The 13837-nt window shown below is 54.9% G+C and overlaps 2 protein-coding genes across 6 annotated transcripts; one reads left to right on the plus strand and one right to left on the minus strand.

Moving 5' to 3' along the window:
* The first annotated feature begins 2685 nt into the window (after positions 1 to 2685).
* Positions 2686 to 10689, plus strand: CUEDC2 (CUE domain containing 2). Of its 5 annotated transcripts, none has more exons than XM_036336163.1 (9): positions 2686 to 2842; positions 8638 to 8812; positions 9161 to 9304; positions 9400 to 9461; positions 9547 to 9674; positions 9757 to 9936; positions 10054 to 10136; positions 10216 to 10276; positions 10359 to 10689. In XM_036336163.1, exons 2-9 carry the CDS (start codon positions 8739 to 8741, stop codon positions 10503 to 10505), a joined length of 879 nt encoding a protein of 292 aa, XP_036192056.1. In that variant the 5' UTR covers positions 2686 to 2842; positions 8638 to 8738; the 3' UTR covers positions 10506 to 10689. The 5 variants fall into 5 exon arrangements, with proteins under 5 accessions (XP_036192056.1, XP_036192059.1, XP_036192060.1 ...); XM_036336166.1 differs by having other exon boundaries at positions 10075 to 10136; XM_036336167.1 differs by having other exon boundaries at positions 9601 to 9674.
* Positions 10690 to 10807: 118 nt separating this feature from the next.
* FBXL15 (F-box and leucine rich repeat protein 15) lies at positions 10808 to 12900 on the minus strand. The gene is made up of 4 exons (XM_036336168.1): positions 12756 to 12900; positions 12429 to 12582; positions 11573 to 12078; positions 10808 to 11130 (listed from the first exon to the last, which is right to left on the minus strand). The coding sequence occupies exons 1-4, from the start codon at positions 12794 to 12796 to the stop codon at positions 10941 to 10943; spliced, it is 891 nt and encodes a 296-aa protein (XP_036192061.1). The 5' UTR covers positions 12797 to 12900; the 3' UTR covers positions 10808 to 10940.
* Positions 12901 to 13837: the final 937 nt, after the last annotated feature.

Genomic DNA, 13837 nt, shown 5'->3' on the forward strand with positions numbered 1-13837 from the left:
AGGGAACTAAGGGCCAAGGCAAGAATTCCGTGGGCACTGCCGAGTTAGTCCCATCATCTCATGCCCAGATGTGCTGCTCCTCCTAGTGGGACCAGATGTGAAGCTGGAGGGGTAACGGGTTGGAAGAAGAGCCAGAACATACCTACTGAGAAGGGCATCTTTCTAGGGACTAAGTGGCTTCCTGAGCCAGAAGGGAGCTCCAAATGTGGATCCCCAAGATAGCAGCCCAACAGTCCCAGCTCCCCGAAGATCTCATCTGAAGTACCTGAAAGATAGGAGACGGGTGGAGAAAGATTTCCCTGACACACACTTGCACTTTCTAGAGAGTCAAACTGAGGGCTGAGTACTATTCCCACTCACAAGGCCGAGCTGCAGCCTATCCCTCAAGAGGGACAGGCAAGCCAGCAGGCTCAGGAGCCACCCTACCCTCACCCTGCTTGAGTTGAAAGGGGGTGGCGCTTACCAATGAAGCCTCCTCTCTCGCTCCAGGGACTGGATCTGCAGTGATGTTCTCAAAGAGAGCTCCTTAAATAGGGCTCCATCTGCCCCAGCCAACTCCTGCCCCCGCCCCCGCCCAGACTCTTCTGAGAAAGGAGGAAGGTGTGGGAGGGCTGGGCACACTGCCCAGAGAGCCCTTTCTGACCTCAAGCAAGAATGGGGACACCCCTTCTGCTCCTCCCTCCTCCCCCCCTCCAGAGTGTCCCCTTCCTCACCTCAGTCTCCGAGTCTCTCCCAGCCTTTGAGACCAACCAGCTGGGTCCTTTCTCTGCTCTTACTGTCTGGGAAATCTGCCCTTTATGCCTAATTCCTCAAACATAAGCTTCTAGCTTTCCCAATCAGCTAAGGAGACCCAAGCACCCAAATACCAGCTGCAAAATTCACTTGAGGGGATGGGGAGAGAGGAGGCATCACTCTATGTCCTTTCAACCTGTGTGGCTTTAAACTGCACCCAAAGGGCAGGCGGGGCCTGTTCCCATCTTGGGGAGGGAGAGACTGAGAGAAAATGAACATCTTAAGGTCCGGCCGGCTGTGGAATGCTGAGCAGGACAAGTGCTCCCTGGAGCCCCCACTTTACAGTGTGTGTGCGTCCTTGTGTCTGTGGCTGTCTCTCTCTGCAGTCCACCCGCTGTCCTCTGACCCCAGAACCTGGCCCCTGCTACACAGAGTTGGCACTCTCCACAGTTCGAGCTGGGAATTTAGGGGTTCACCCCAAGAGGTCTTTCCCATCAGCCTTCCCTGAAAACCCAGGAAGTTCTCTCTGATGAAGATATCTAGTTACATCCAAGAACAGGCGATGGTGGAGGGGAAAGGCAGGGTCAGGGATGGCTTACAGGAGTCTTAGGGCCCACCTAGGGACAGCTACTGAGGAAAACCGGCAGTTCCTGTGATGGGGGTGCAGGGAGAGGAGAGTGATCATCAGTATTGTGCAATGGGACGGGGTGCAGCAGGGTGGATGAGAGATGGGGGACGGGGAGAAAGGGTCAGTCTAGAGAGCTGGCACGGGCCTGAGGCTGTGGAGCTACCCACCCTCCCCTTCCCTGGGGCCAGTCTGCCGAGTTCAAAGTGACTTACCACACCCCTCATCAACCCCAGCAGCGCCAGACTGGCAGCGCAGTGCTTTCATGGGAGCACAAGGCCAAATGTGCTCCCTCCTTCCCCCTCCCCTGTCTGCCCCTCTCCAGCAGTCAACATCTTGCTGGCTTGGTGGGAGCTGCAGTGAGAAACTGGGCTGGAAGAGGGAGCAGTGATCCCCTTTCCCCACTATTTTGACTCAAGTCCTTAGGGGAGAGGGGAGCGTGGGACTTTCTACCGTGGACTGAGACTCCCCAGGGCAGCGACAGTCTCTGGGTCCGCAGCACCGTTCAAGGGGACTAGCCCTGAACAGGAGCTCATCCCTGCAGATTGGGGATGAGTGAGCTCATTCTTAAAGGGAACTCTTTCCCTAATGACCCACTGTGGGGGGTTTTGAGAGGAAAACTCCCCACGGGGTAGCTTCCCCACAGGGTAGCACCCGAAAGCAGAGGCCGAAGGAACAGAAAGAGGAAGTGGAGGCCGTGCTGGGTCCCGGGTTCAGGTGCCCTGTCCTACATGAGAAGCCCCGTCCACATGGGCATGAAGGCACCGGCGGGAGCATGGCCTGCGGGCCTCCTGGGTCTGAGCGCAGGTCGATCCTCACCCAGAACACCTTTTTCCCACCCCCGCCCCCGCCCAATCCAGGACCCAGACCCTGTAGCCCCGCCCCCCCCACCCCCCCGGCCTTGGGGAGACATTTCTGTTAAGGGAACAGATATGGTGGGGAACATAAGAGTTGATTGGGTAACAGGACTTGACCCTGGACGGGACACGAAGGGGAAGAGGCACTGGGGTTTGGGCAAGAAGACCAGGCCTGGGGAAAGGGGCCACCAGATCCAGCCAGGGAGCCTTACGGAAGGACAGGAGAGACAAGGGGAGCAGGAGAAAGCTATAGGTTTCGAGGGCGGAGACAGTGGCAAAGAAATAAGGCGGATGGGAAGACACCGGATGGGGTCGTTGGTGGCAGACGTGGAGCCCGGCGGCGGTACAGTCGGACGCTGCGCCTCCACCCACCGGTGGCGCCTCCAACTTCAACGCCTTCCTCCCCGCAACACACGTGGCTGCGGCGGGAGGCCGTCCCAGCCCAGAGGCGAATGAAAAGGGAGCAGAAGCCACGCCCATCCACGGGCATCTGCCCTTCTCAAACATGGTGGCCGCGGCGCCCCTGGGAGCGCACCGCTCTGGGCCCCGCCTGTGATCTCGTTGGTGGGGCCGCGGGATGAGAGCTGCACCGCGCGGGACCGGTAGCTGGCGGCGCCCGACGGAGCAGGTGATGTGCCCCCCGCCCCCGGCCCAGGGCCGGGGAGCCGCAGGGCGCTGGCCCGGGTACCTGTCCTGTGTGTCCCCCCACCGTACCCCGGACCCCATTTCTGATTCTCGCCGTGGCTTGTCTCAAAGCCCCTCCCAGCTTGCTCAGGCCTCCTCGTCACGTGTCCCCCCAGGGCCGCAGCCGCATCCCCAGGCCCTCGCGCCCACGAGCCTGCAGCCTTGCGGGTACCTCGCTCGTTTGTTTAGGGAGCTCCTGCTTCAGGGGTCGGCCATCATTGTCGTCCCACTTCCTGTGCTGCCCCCTCGGCCCGTGTGTGTTCCCGCCCGACTTTGGATGCCGGGATGCCTGGTGCCATCAGCGTCCTTGGCTCCTTTAAGACCTGCCTGGGGGGGGGGGGGGTGGGGGGGGACCACGAGGTCCTCTGGAACTTGCGCTGTGGAACCGGGGCCCCAGGGGCCGGGCTGCAGAGCGGCTGGGCGAAGCAGTGAATGCCTCCACGCCAGACCCTCTGAGTGCCACGGGCCTGACTCCACACGGGCGCCCAGAACTCCTCCCCAGACATGGCCCCTGTGCTCCCTCCACCTTGAGCACCTCCCCACCACAAGGGAACTATACCCCTTCCCCCAGGTCCTCCTCCCAGAGGGTCTGGATGGAGCATCTGCAGAGTCCAGGCCTGTGCCTGGTTCTGGGGGTGCGCTCAGGCCAGCTGGGGGCAGTGAGGATGGGGCCATCAGGGTTGGCTGCAGAGAGGAAATGAGCCCTGCAGAATGAGAGGCCGAGGGAAAGATGTTATGAATGGGGAGAATGGTGTGAGCAGAGATGGTGGAGTAGGCAAGAGGGCCAGCCCAGGAAAGAGGAGCCTTTACATCATGAGCTTTGGCGCAGTGTAGTGGTTAACCGTGAGGGTTCTGGAGCCATATTGCCTGGGTATAAATCTGTCATTAACTCACTATGTGACCTTGGGCAATTGACTTAACCTATCAGTTCCCCATTTCCTTTTAGGTAAAATGGGATAATATGATAATATTAGTATCAATGTTTTAGAGTTTTTGTGAGGGTTAGGTAAGTGAATACATGTAAAGTGCATAGAACAATCCCCGGCACATTGTAAGCAGTCACAGTAAGGGCTAGCTATTATTACCATTATCAAAGGTATTTAAGTAGGACTTATAACAGGACAAGAGCCACCTTTCATTTTTGCCAATAATCAGTGAATCTCGATTTAGAGCCCCCAGGAGTAATGGGCTTCTGTGAGCTACATCCGGAATTTGGAAAGTCTTATGGAGATCATGTTCTTCCTCGGGAGAGGGTTGGCTGCCCAGGCTGCAGCTTCCCCAATTCAGGGGCGATGGAGGAGAAATGTTAGAAGCCTCTGGGCAGGAAAGAAATGAGGAAGGCCAGGGGGATGGAGAAGGGTGAAAGAAGGAAGTGGCAAGCTTTGGAGGCTAGGTAGAGTTTGGGCAGCTCAAGAACAGGAGGGAGGATGTTCCCTTGGGAGACAAGCTAGTGCAAAAGCTCGGAGAAGAAGACATTTTATTTGCACATAGTGAGGAGTTTCCCAATAACAACTCCCTAGCCCTCAGACCTTGGTTAGAAATCTAGAGGCATCAGACACATCCTTGACAGCTTCTTCCCTAGAAATTGGGCTTTTACCAGTATGCTGCATCTGTGGCCTTTGGCCCAGTGAGGTTGCCAGGCAACTGACAGGGGCCATGATTTGATGTAACTGAAGGTAGATGTGGTCTCTCTAGGGGACTGACTTCTTGGGGGCGGAGCAGGGGGTGGGGGGGGGGCGGGTCCTGCAGGAGGGGATCCGGTATGCCTGGTGTGACAAGTGCTGCTCCTTCCCAGGGCCCATGCTAAGGTCTGGAGCAAGAGACAGGCATGCCCCCCTAGTTAGGCTAAGGCTTCTTAGTCCTGCTGTCCAACGTGACCCCTGTGCTGTCACAGCAACTCTATGTTACACTCAGGGGACCAGGAAACAGATTATAGATGGTAGGCCTGTCTCAGCCCACTGAGAAGTCTTGATATCCTCCTATCCCCTACAATATACACTTGACTACCACAGTCAAGCCATGTGACTTTGGGCAAGTCACTCAACCCACTGAGCTTCCTTTTCTTCACCTGTAAAGCAGGCAGGCAGTGTTTATTGAGTGTCTACTTCACAGGAGATGCTAAGAGTACATTGATGAATAAGCCAGGTTTGTAATCCCTGCCCTTATGAAACAACTAGAAGAAACATTCAGCATTGTCCAAATCGTGTGAAAGGTGCTGCTAAGTGAGGAAAAGACGGTGTGCAATGAGGGTCAGGGACAATATCCTTTGAGAAAAGGAATTTAAAACAGACCTGAAGGAATTAGACAAATGAAGGGGTGGAGGTGGAGGCTGCCTAGGCAAACAGTTCATGCAAAGGCCCTTGCCATGAAAGAGTTTGAGTGTTGGCAAATTGAAAGAAAGCCAGAGTGATTCAGTGGTGCATGGTAAGGCCCTGAATCAAAGGCCACAAAAAGAATCTCGACTTATCTGAAGGGAAGTCAAGCAGTAAAAGCATTTTTTTGTAAAGATCACACAACTGTGATTTTTGTGGAAAATAGATGGTTAGGAGAAAGCTGGTTGTGGGAGAAGTGTGAGGAAGCTCTTGCAGGTAAGAGATGGAGCAGAGTGGGAATAAAGATGCAGAGAAGTGGATGTGTTGAGAGATTTATGGTCAGGGCTTGGTGACTGATTGTATGTATCAAGGATAATTCCCATACCTGTGACAGGAAAAGCTGGTGTGTGGGCACGCCTTCTACTGAGGACAGCTTTGGAGGAGTAAAAGACTTGAGTGTCACAGAAGGGGAGACTGCACTAGAGGACTGGACATTTGGGAATTGGTGACATGGAGTTGGTACATAAAGATGTGGTTCCAGCCCTGGCTGGTTTGGCTCAGTGGATCGAGCATCAGCCTGCGGACTGAAGGGTCCCGGGTTCGATTCCAGTGAAGGGCACGCACTGGTTGCGGTTTGATCCCTGGCCCTGGTCAGGGCACATGAGGGAGGCAACCAATGGATGTCTCTCTACATCGATGTTTCTCTCTGTCTCTCCCCCTCCTTTCCACTCTCTCTAAAAGTCAATGGAAAAATATACTCAGGTGAGGATTAACAAAATAAAAAATAACATAAAGATGTGGTCCCAGATGAGATCTTCCAGAGAGAGAGGGGGTATGGAGTGGGGGGAGAGGAGAAGCAGCTTTGAGCCTGAGCTTAGCTACCACATTGACAGGGCAGCAGAGGGGGCACTCTGGGAAGAAATGGCCAGAAAGGTAGGAAAACAGGAGAGTGTGATGCCTCAGAAACCAACATTGATGCTACTTGAAAGGGCCATATCCTTTCTTTTATTTATTTATTTTTGGTTAATCCTTACCTGAGGATATTTTTCCATTGATTTTTAAAAAGAGAAACATTGATGTGAGAGAGACACATTGATTGGTTGCCTCCTGCATGCACCGACCAGGGTCAGGGATTGAGCCTGCAACCGATGTACATGCCCTTGGCCGGAATCGATTCCAAGACCCTTCAGTCCTCGGGCCATGCCCAACCGGCTAGGCCTTTCTTTTTATTTTGTAAATAAAAAACAGGCAAGCCCAGCTGGTTTGCTGAATGGTTAGAGTATTGACCTATGAACCAGGAAGTCATGGTTCAATTCCCTGTCAGGGCACATGCCTGGGTTGCGGGCTCAATCCCCAGTAGGGGATGCGCAGGAGGCAGCCAATCGATGATATTTCTCTCTCGTCGATGTTTCTATTTCTCTATCCCTCTCCCTTCCTCTCTCTAAAATCAAAAACATATTTAAAAAACAAGATAAAAAAACAGGCAATATTGGCAAGCTCATATGGTTCAACCTAATTAGAGCAAAACCTGAAAAAGTAACTCATGACCCAGCCTAAGAAATGTTGAGATATCGGAGCAGAAACCAGACAAGTTGGGGAGAAGTGGATAGAATGGAAACGAATAAGGGAATAGAATGGAGAGGACTTGGTATTGGTTGAGTACACAGGCAGGATTGAGAGAGGGAGGAATCAAGGATAAGCCCCAAGTTTCAGGTTTGGCAGCTGAGTGAATGAGTTGCTGTATCAGCTGGTGAAACAGGAGAAGGCGCATATTTGGAGAGGGAATGTACACATATTAGGAGGATGCAGTGAGTTCAGAGTGGGTAGAATTTAAGGTGCCTCTGAGTGGGATGGAGAGCGGACATTTGGACCTATGTGCCTAGAGCCATTCATTCCCATCTATGTGTTCCTGACTCCCAACTACAGACTTTGGAGTCATGCACATGTAGGTGGGAATGAAATAAGTTGATAAGTATTTATTGAGCACCAACTATGTGCAGACATTTTTCTAGGTGTTAGGATTATACCAACGAATAAGACACAGTCCTCCCCTCCTCCCTCTTCTTGAAACGTACATTCTATGACAGTGATGGCGAACCTTTTGAGCTCGGAGTTTCAGCATTTTGAAAAGCCCTAACTTGCCGAAACCGGTTTGGCTCAGTGGATAGAGCGTCGGCCTGCAGACTGAAAGGTCCCAGGTTCGATTCCGGTCAAGGGCATGTACCTGGGTTGCAGGCACATCCCCAGTGGGAGATGTGCAGGAGGTGGCTGATCGATGTTTCTCTCTCAGCGATGTTTCTGACTATCTCTCTCCCTTCCTCTCTGCAAAAAATCAATAAAATATATATTAAAAAAAGAACAACCCTAACTTAACTCTGGTGTCGTGTCACATATGGAAATTTCTTGATATTTGCAACCATAGTAAAACAAAGACTTATATTTTTGATATTTATTTTATATATTTAAATGCCATTTAACAAAGAAAAATCAACCAAAAAAAATGAGTTCGCGTGTCACCTCTGACACGTGTGTCATAGGTTTGCCATCACTGTTCTATGAGGTAGGTTATTTTATGTTTATAGGCAAATAAACATAAAGTAACATTAAGCTGTAGTAAAAGCTATATAGAAAATAAAGCAGGGTAAGGGACTAAGGAGTATGAGGAATACATATTTCAGTAGGTCAGGGAATGTCTCTCTGAAGAGGCAACATTTGAGCAGAGCCCTGGAGGAGGTGAGGGAATGAGCCATGTGGATATCTAAAGGAGAGAGGAAGAAGCCGGGCAAGTTTGAGGAACAGCAAGGAGGCTAGTGGGGCAGGAGTGGAGAGAGGAAGAAATGGAAAGGTTGGAGAGGTAGGCAAAGGCCAGATCTTGTAGGGCTCCATAGGCCTTGGAAAGGAAGATGGAAAGTCCTTTGTAGATAGTCCCAAGCTACTAAAAGGGCAAGGGTTGGTTGGGAAGAGAATTCATGGAAGACTACCCCTTCTATCTGGGCCCTGGAGCCAGAAAAGCCCCTTTGTGCCAGAAGGTGGGTGGCCATTCTTGGGGGGGAGGGCTGTGCTCAGTTCTTAAGCCTGCTCCTTGGGGGGCTGGACAATGGGCCCCTTGTGGTTAGACTTGGGGGCTAAGTGGCCCTCTCAGTGATGGGATTCCTAAGCCAGGAGGCATGTGACCCCAAGACCTTGGCTTCTTGACACTGGGTCTGGGCCTGCTGCTAGGGCATGGGGTGGGGAGATGGAGAGAGGTCATCAGGAGGGGTGAGGGGCACTGCCACTCTGGAACCTTCCCCTGCCACAGTACCCTGCCCTGTCTCAGGCTGGAGGAGGTGGAGAGATGGGCAGGGAGAGGGCTTGGCTCTGCTTGGGGGTGCGGGGGTGGGTTGGAGAGCTGGAAGCTATGGGCAACATTAACAAATGGTTTCCACAGGACAGGAGGGAGGAGCTGACTGCCCCTGGGCCTAGTGGGTAGGGGCAGGCAGAAGAGGGCCTGATAAACCTACATCTGTGTCCTTCAGAAGAGGAGAGAGAATGGAGCTGGAGAGGATCGTCAGTGCAGCCCTCCTTGCCTTTGTCCAGACGCACCTCCCAGAGGCTGACCTCAGGTAGAAGCAGCTCTCCTAGAAGCATTGTACTCGGGCCAGGGTTGGAGCTGCCTGGCAGGATCTGGGCCATGGCCAATGGAAAGACTGGGATGGGAACACTTGGCCCTATTCCTGAGGTGGGGGAGGGCTGAGTATGATTTGCTGGTATGGCTTTACTTCTTATCCTGTCCTTGTCCCATTTGTTGGACAAATGGGAGACCAGAGCTCTGAGGGAGGGTGGAATATTCTCTGGCCTCAAGGCTTGAGGTCTGGCTCATGGGCCCCGTAAAGGCGAGGGCTGGAGCCTTGAGCTAGGTGGGAGTGCGGGAGGTATCCGGTGCTTTACCCACGGTTGACTTGTTCCTGCAGCGGCTTGGATGAGGTCATCTTCTCCTATGTGCTCGGGGTCCTGGAGGATTTGGGCCCCTCAGGTCCATCAGAGGAGAACTTCGATATGGAGGCTTTCACTGAGATGATGGAGGCCTATGTGCCTGGCTTCGCCCATATCCCAAGGTGGGGTCTGCCTGGGGCCAGGAGTCGGGGTGCTAGCTGATTGTGGAGGGTAGGCAGAGTTGTCTTCCTTCTTACCACCCTCATTGTCTTTTCAGGGGTACAATAGGGGACATGATGCAGAAGCTCTCAGGGCAGTTGAGTGGTGCCAGGAACAAAGGTGAGTCTGGGGATCAGGCACTTGGATGACTTATAACCCCTATCCCCAAAGCACTGGCAAACCTGGTGCTCTCTGTCTCTTTAAGAGAACCTGCAACCACAGAGTTCTGAGGTCCAAAGTCACGTACCCATCTCCCCAGAGCCCCTGCAGAGGCCTGAACAGCTCAAAGAAGAGACCAGGGCTTCTGCTGCTGCTGGGGATACTCAAGATGAGGTTGGTAGAGGCGGGTACCAATGAGGGAATTAGGGGCAGAAAAGGAGGAAGTACTGCCTTTTGTCAACATTTATGCCCATAGGCAGCCAGTGCTGAGGAAGAGCTGCTGTCAGGGGTGGATGTACTCCTGGAGGTGTTCCCGACCTGTTCGATGGAGCAGGCCCAGTGGGTGCTGGCCAAAGCTCGGGGGGACCTGGAAGAAGCTGTGCAGATGCTGGTAGAGGGGAAGGAGGGGCCTCCAGCCTGGGATGGCCCCAACCAGGTATCCTCTGCCATACCCTCCCTAACCCATGTAGCCCCAGCTACATTCCTCCTTAGTGTTAAGCCCCCACCCCTGGCCTATCACATACACTTCTCTTACTGGTGACCTGGGGTCTAGACCAGGCTTTCCCCTCTGCAGGACCTATCCAGGCGCCTCAGAGGCCCCCAAAAGGATGAGCTGAAGTCCTTCATCCTGCAGAAGTAAGTCTGGACTGGGCTGGGCTGGGCTTTTAAAGGGTTTTCCAGATGGCAGGAGCTTCACCCAGCCAGTTTTTGGCAGGTACATGATGGTGGATAGTGCAGAGGATCAGAAGATTCACCGGCCCATGGCTCCCAAGGAGGTGAGAGCGGGGGCTGCAGGGGGTGTGGAGCGGGTGAGACTGTCTCCTGGCTTCTGCTACTCACTGACTGATTGCCTGGCAGGCCCCCAAGAAGCTGATCCGATACATCGACAACCAGGTAGTGAGTACCAAGGGGGAGCGATTCAAAGATGTGCGGAACCCTGAGGCCGAGGAGATGAAGGCCACATACATCAACCTCAAGCCGGCCAGAAAATACCGCTTCCACTGAGTCGTTCACCAGACTCCGCTAGAGCCTTCTAGGCTCAGATCCCAGAGGGATGCAGAAGCCCTACACCACCACACAGGGCCCACTCTAACTCCTGACCCCTTCTCTACATCTTCTCTTACCTCCTTTCTCCACCATGTTAGCTTCTCAGAGCTGCCCATGGGCACAGTAAAGGTAGCCCCAAGGAGATGAGTGTACTCTGATCATTTCTGCCCCAGAGCTGGGGTGCTGGGGGACTGTGTCTGTCCCCTTTCTCCAACAGGGCAGCGCCAGGCAGGACGGGGTAAAAAGCTCTTTATTTGAAGCTCCGGGGGGCGGGGCGGGGGGGGGGGGGGGGTAGGGCATTGGCCTCTCACCAGAGGCCCACACAGTCCAGTTTCCTACAGTTCATAGTCAGGCCCGGACACACAGTCCAGCTGTGCCTCATCAGTGGGTGGGTCAGACCTGCAGGTTGACAAAGGGCGCAAAGCCTGCCATGTCCTGCAGCAGCACCAGGGCCTGATGCAGCGGCGGTTCCACGTCGATGTCCACGCCGCGCTTCCGCAGGCGGCTCAGGCTGGGCTCGGCCACATGGTGGCAGTGCCGCACTCGGAGCGAGCGCAGCGCAGGGCAGTATTCCGCCAAAGTCCTAGGGGAGGTGTGGGGTGAGGCTGAGGGCGCCAAAGAGCTACACCCAGGGGAGGGGAAGCCAGCAAAGCCCTATGTATCCCACTATCTCGGGGCATACTTTTTGCTTCCATACACAAGGAAGGGGGCCTGGATCGGGGTTATATACTTAATGCCTCCATGAACTGGAGACTTCCTGTCTCTTAAAAGGGTTACTGCTCAACTCCCCTGGTTGAAGAAAAGCCAGAAATCTATGTAGGTGAAAACTGCCAATGTGTAAATACTGGTTCAATAAAGTTTCTCAACTGTGGGCTCTCTGGTCGAGGCAATCCCAGAGGCCTTTCCTGTTCGGAATGGGGGTGCTGTGGTAGAGAAACCCCAGTTCTGCCTTTTGATTACTGCCCATCCCTCCTCCTAGAGGCTAATTGCCCTCCTCCCATCCCACTGATCCCAGGCCCAGGCACCTGACACCGTCGCTTCCAACGCGGAGGCAGCCGGTCAGGTCGAGGTGCTCGAGTTCTGGGCAGTTTCGAGCCAACTCCTGGACGGCAGCGTCCCCCACATTGGCGTTGACCGCCAGAGAGAGGCTTCGGAGCCCTGCGCCGCGCCTCTGCGCCAGGTACACGATGGCCTCATCCTTGAGCTGACGGCAGGCGGTGAGGTCCAGCTCCTCAAGGGCCGGACAGCGGTCGGCGAGACCGCGCAGCGCCAGCCCGTCTACCCAGTCACAATGCGCCAGCGACAGGCGCTGCAGCCGGGGGCAGCCCTCGGCCAGCGCCCCCAGCGTGCGGCGGCTCAATTGCCCGCAGCCGGCCAGCGCCACACTCCGCAGCTGCGGATTCCGCGCCAGCACCGGCACCAGATCCTCGTCCGACAACCATTCGTGACACGGCGCCAGCGCCAGCTCCTGCAGCCTCTCGGCGTCCCGCAGCAGCCAGGCCAGTGCGGCCCGCGGGATCTGCGGACCCACCTGCAGGCAGGGAGGCACCTCGACTCTCAGCTGGTGCGGGGGATGGGGCTGGCGCTGCCTATTCGCCCCAGACGAGTTCTCTCCTGGCAGCTGCCTGCCCTCTGGGGCTTGCCACCTGCCCTCCCAGGAGAGACCCCACGCCCCAGGCGCCCTCGGACTTGATACCCGGTACTCGTCCTTTGAGAGTACTTCCCGCAGGTAGCTCTCTTCCAGGGCACCCCTGGAGGGCTAAGGGGGTCTGGAAGGGTAGACAGAGGGACTGGGAACTGGGCTGGAGACAAGGCGAGGGCGGTGCCCAGATGGGGGCGGAGCTCTGTCCCCCCCTCTCCCCACCCCCACCCCCGGCTCACCTGAGCGGCGTCGAAGCGGCGCAGCCCCGCCAGGTGCAGCTGCACTAGGGCCCGAAAGGCGCGGCTGACGCGCTGCAGCCGGAGCAGCTGGCACAGCGGAACCCGGCTCAGGACGTGTGGGAGCAGCACGTCTTCCCAAGGCAGGTCCAGGAGCCTGTGGGTAAAAGGGCGTTGGCGGCGGCGTCCCCGGACCGCTGTTACCTGCGAGTCCGTCTCCGTTACGCTCCTGCGCCCTAGCTCCTAAGAGCGGCCCCTAGGCCAGGTCCCGGGTCAACTCCCCTCCCCCAGGTCCTTCTTCACTCTCTCGGCCCCTTCGGTGCTCGGTACCTGACGGCTCCCAGCTCTTGCTCCCCTCCGGACGGCTCCATCGGTGGCTCCTTCGGCTGTCTACTGCGCGTGCGCAGTAAGGTCTTTTCGCTTTGGCTTAGGAACAGCTGCCGCGAACCCGCCTCCTTGGGCAGTAGTGACAGACCGATTCAATCGAGTGCCGTCTCACTGAGGATCCTATCGGAAAGCGTTCGAGACAGATACCGAAACGGAGGGCCGAACAAACCGGTGCTGTAACATTAGATCTCGCCTTCTCCGCTATAGGGCTTGAGACCCGAGTCTGAAGAACGTGATGCTGCTGCAGAGACTGGCTTCTTTTATTGCCTTGGGCCAGTGGATGATTTTGAGTGAAGTGGTGATGGGAGGAGCAAGCAAGGCCAAACGCAGAAGGGGCAGAGCCGGAATTCCAAAGTTCCGGGCTTACCCTCTGCCCTCTGGTTGCTTTTAGGGACTTTGAAAAATGGGAAGAAACTATCTATGCTCTTAATGCCTGGCATGTAGTAGGTGCTCGATAATTGTTAAATGAATTGAATGAGTGAAGCTACATTTTTCTTCATCAAGCAAATTTGCCCAAACCTCCCATTCCTGGTTGATTGTGAAGTACAGAGCTATCCAACCCCTTCCACTCCTGGACGAGTTGGAACGGGCTTACACCTTGGGGGAAGAGATGCAGGGCGCATTAAGAAGGACTACATCTCTGCCCTAACTGGTTTGGCTCAGTGGACAGAGCGTCAGCCTGCGGACTGAAGGGTCCCAGGTTTGATTCCGGTCAAGGGCATGTACCTTGGTTGTGGGCACATCCCCAGTAGGGAGTGTGCAGGAGGCAGCTGATTGATGTTTCTCTCTCATCGATGTTTCTAACTCTCTATTTCTCTCCCTTCCTCTCTGTAAAAAATAAAATAAAATAAAATATATTAAAAAAGAAAAAAAGGACTACATCTCGCCCAGCCAGCGTGGCTCAATGGTTGAGCATGGACCTATGAATCAAGAGGTCAGGGTGCGATTCCCGGTCAGGGCTTGATCCCAGTGTAGGGTGTGCAGGAGACAGCTGATCAATGATTCGCTCTCATCATGTTTCTATC

Source organism: Myotis myotis, unplaced genomic scaffold, assembly GCF_014108235.1.
Source record: "Myotis myotis isolate mMyoMyo1 unplaced genomic scaffold, mMyoMyo1.p scaffold_m19_p_15, whole genome shotgun sequence".
Lineage (NCBI taxonomy): Eukaryota > Metazoa > Chordata > Mammalia > Chiroptera > Vespertilionidae > Myotis > Myotis myotis.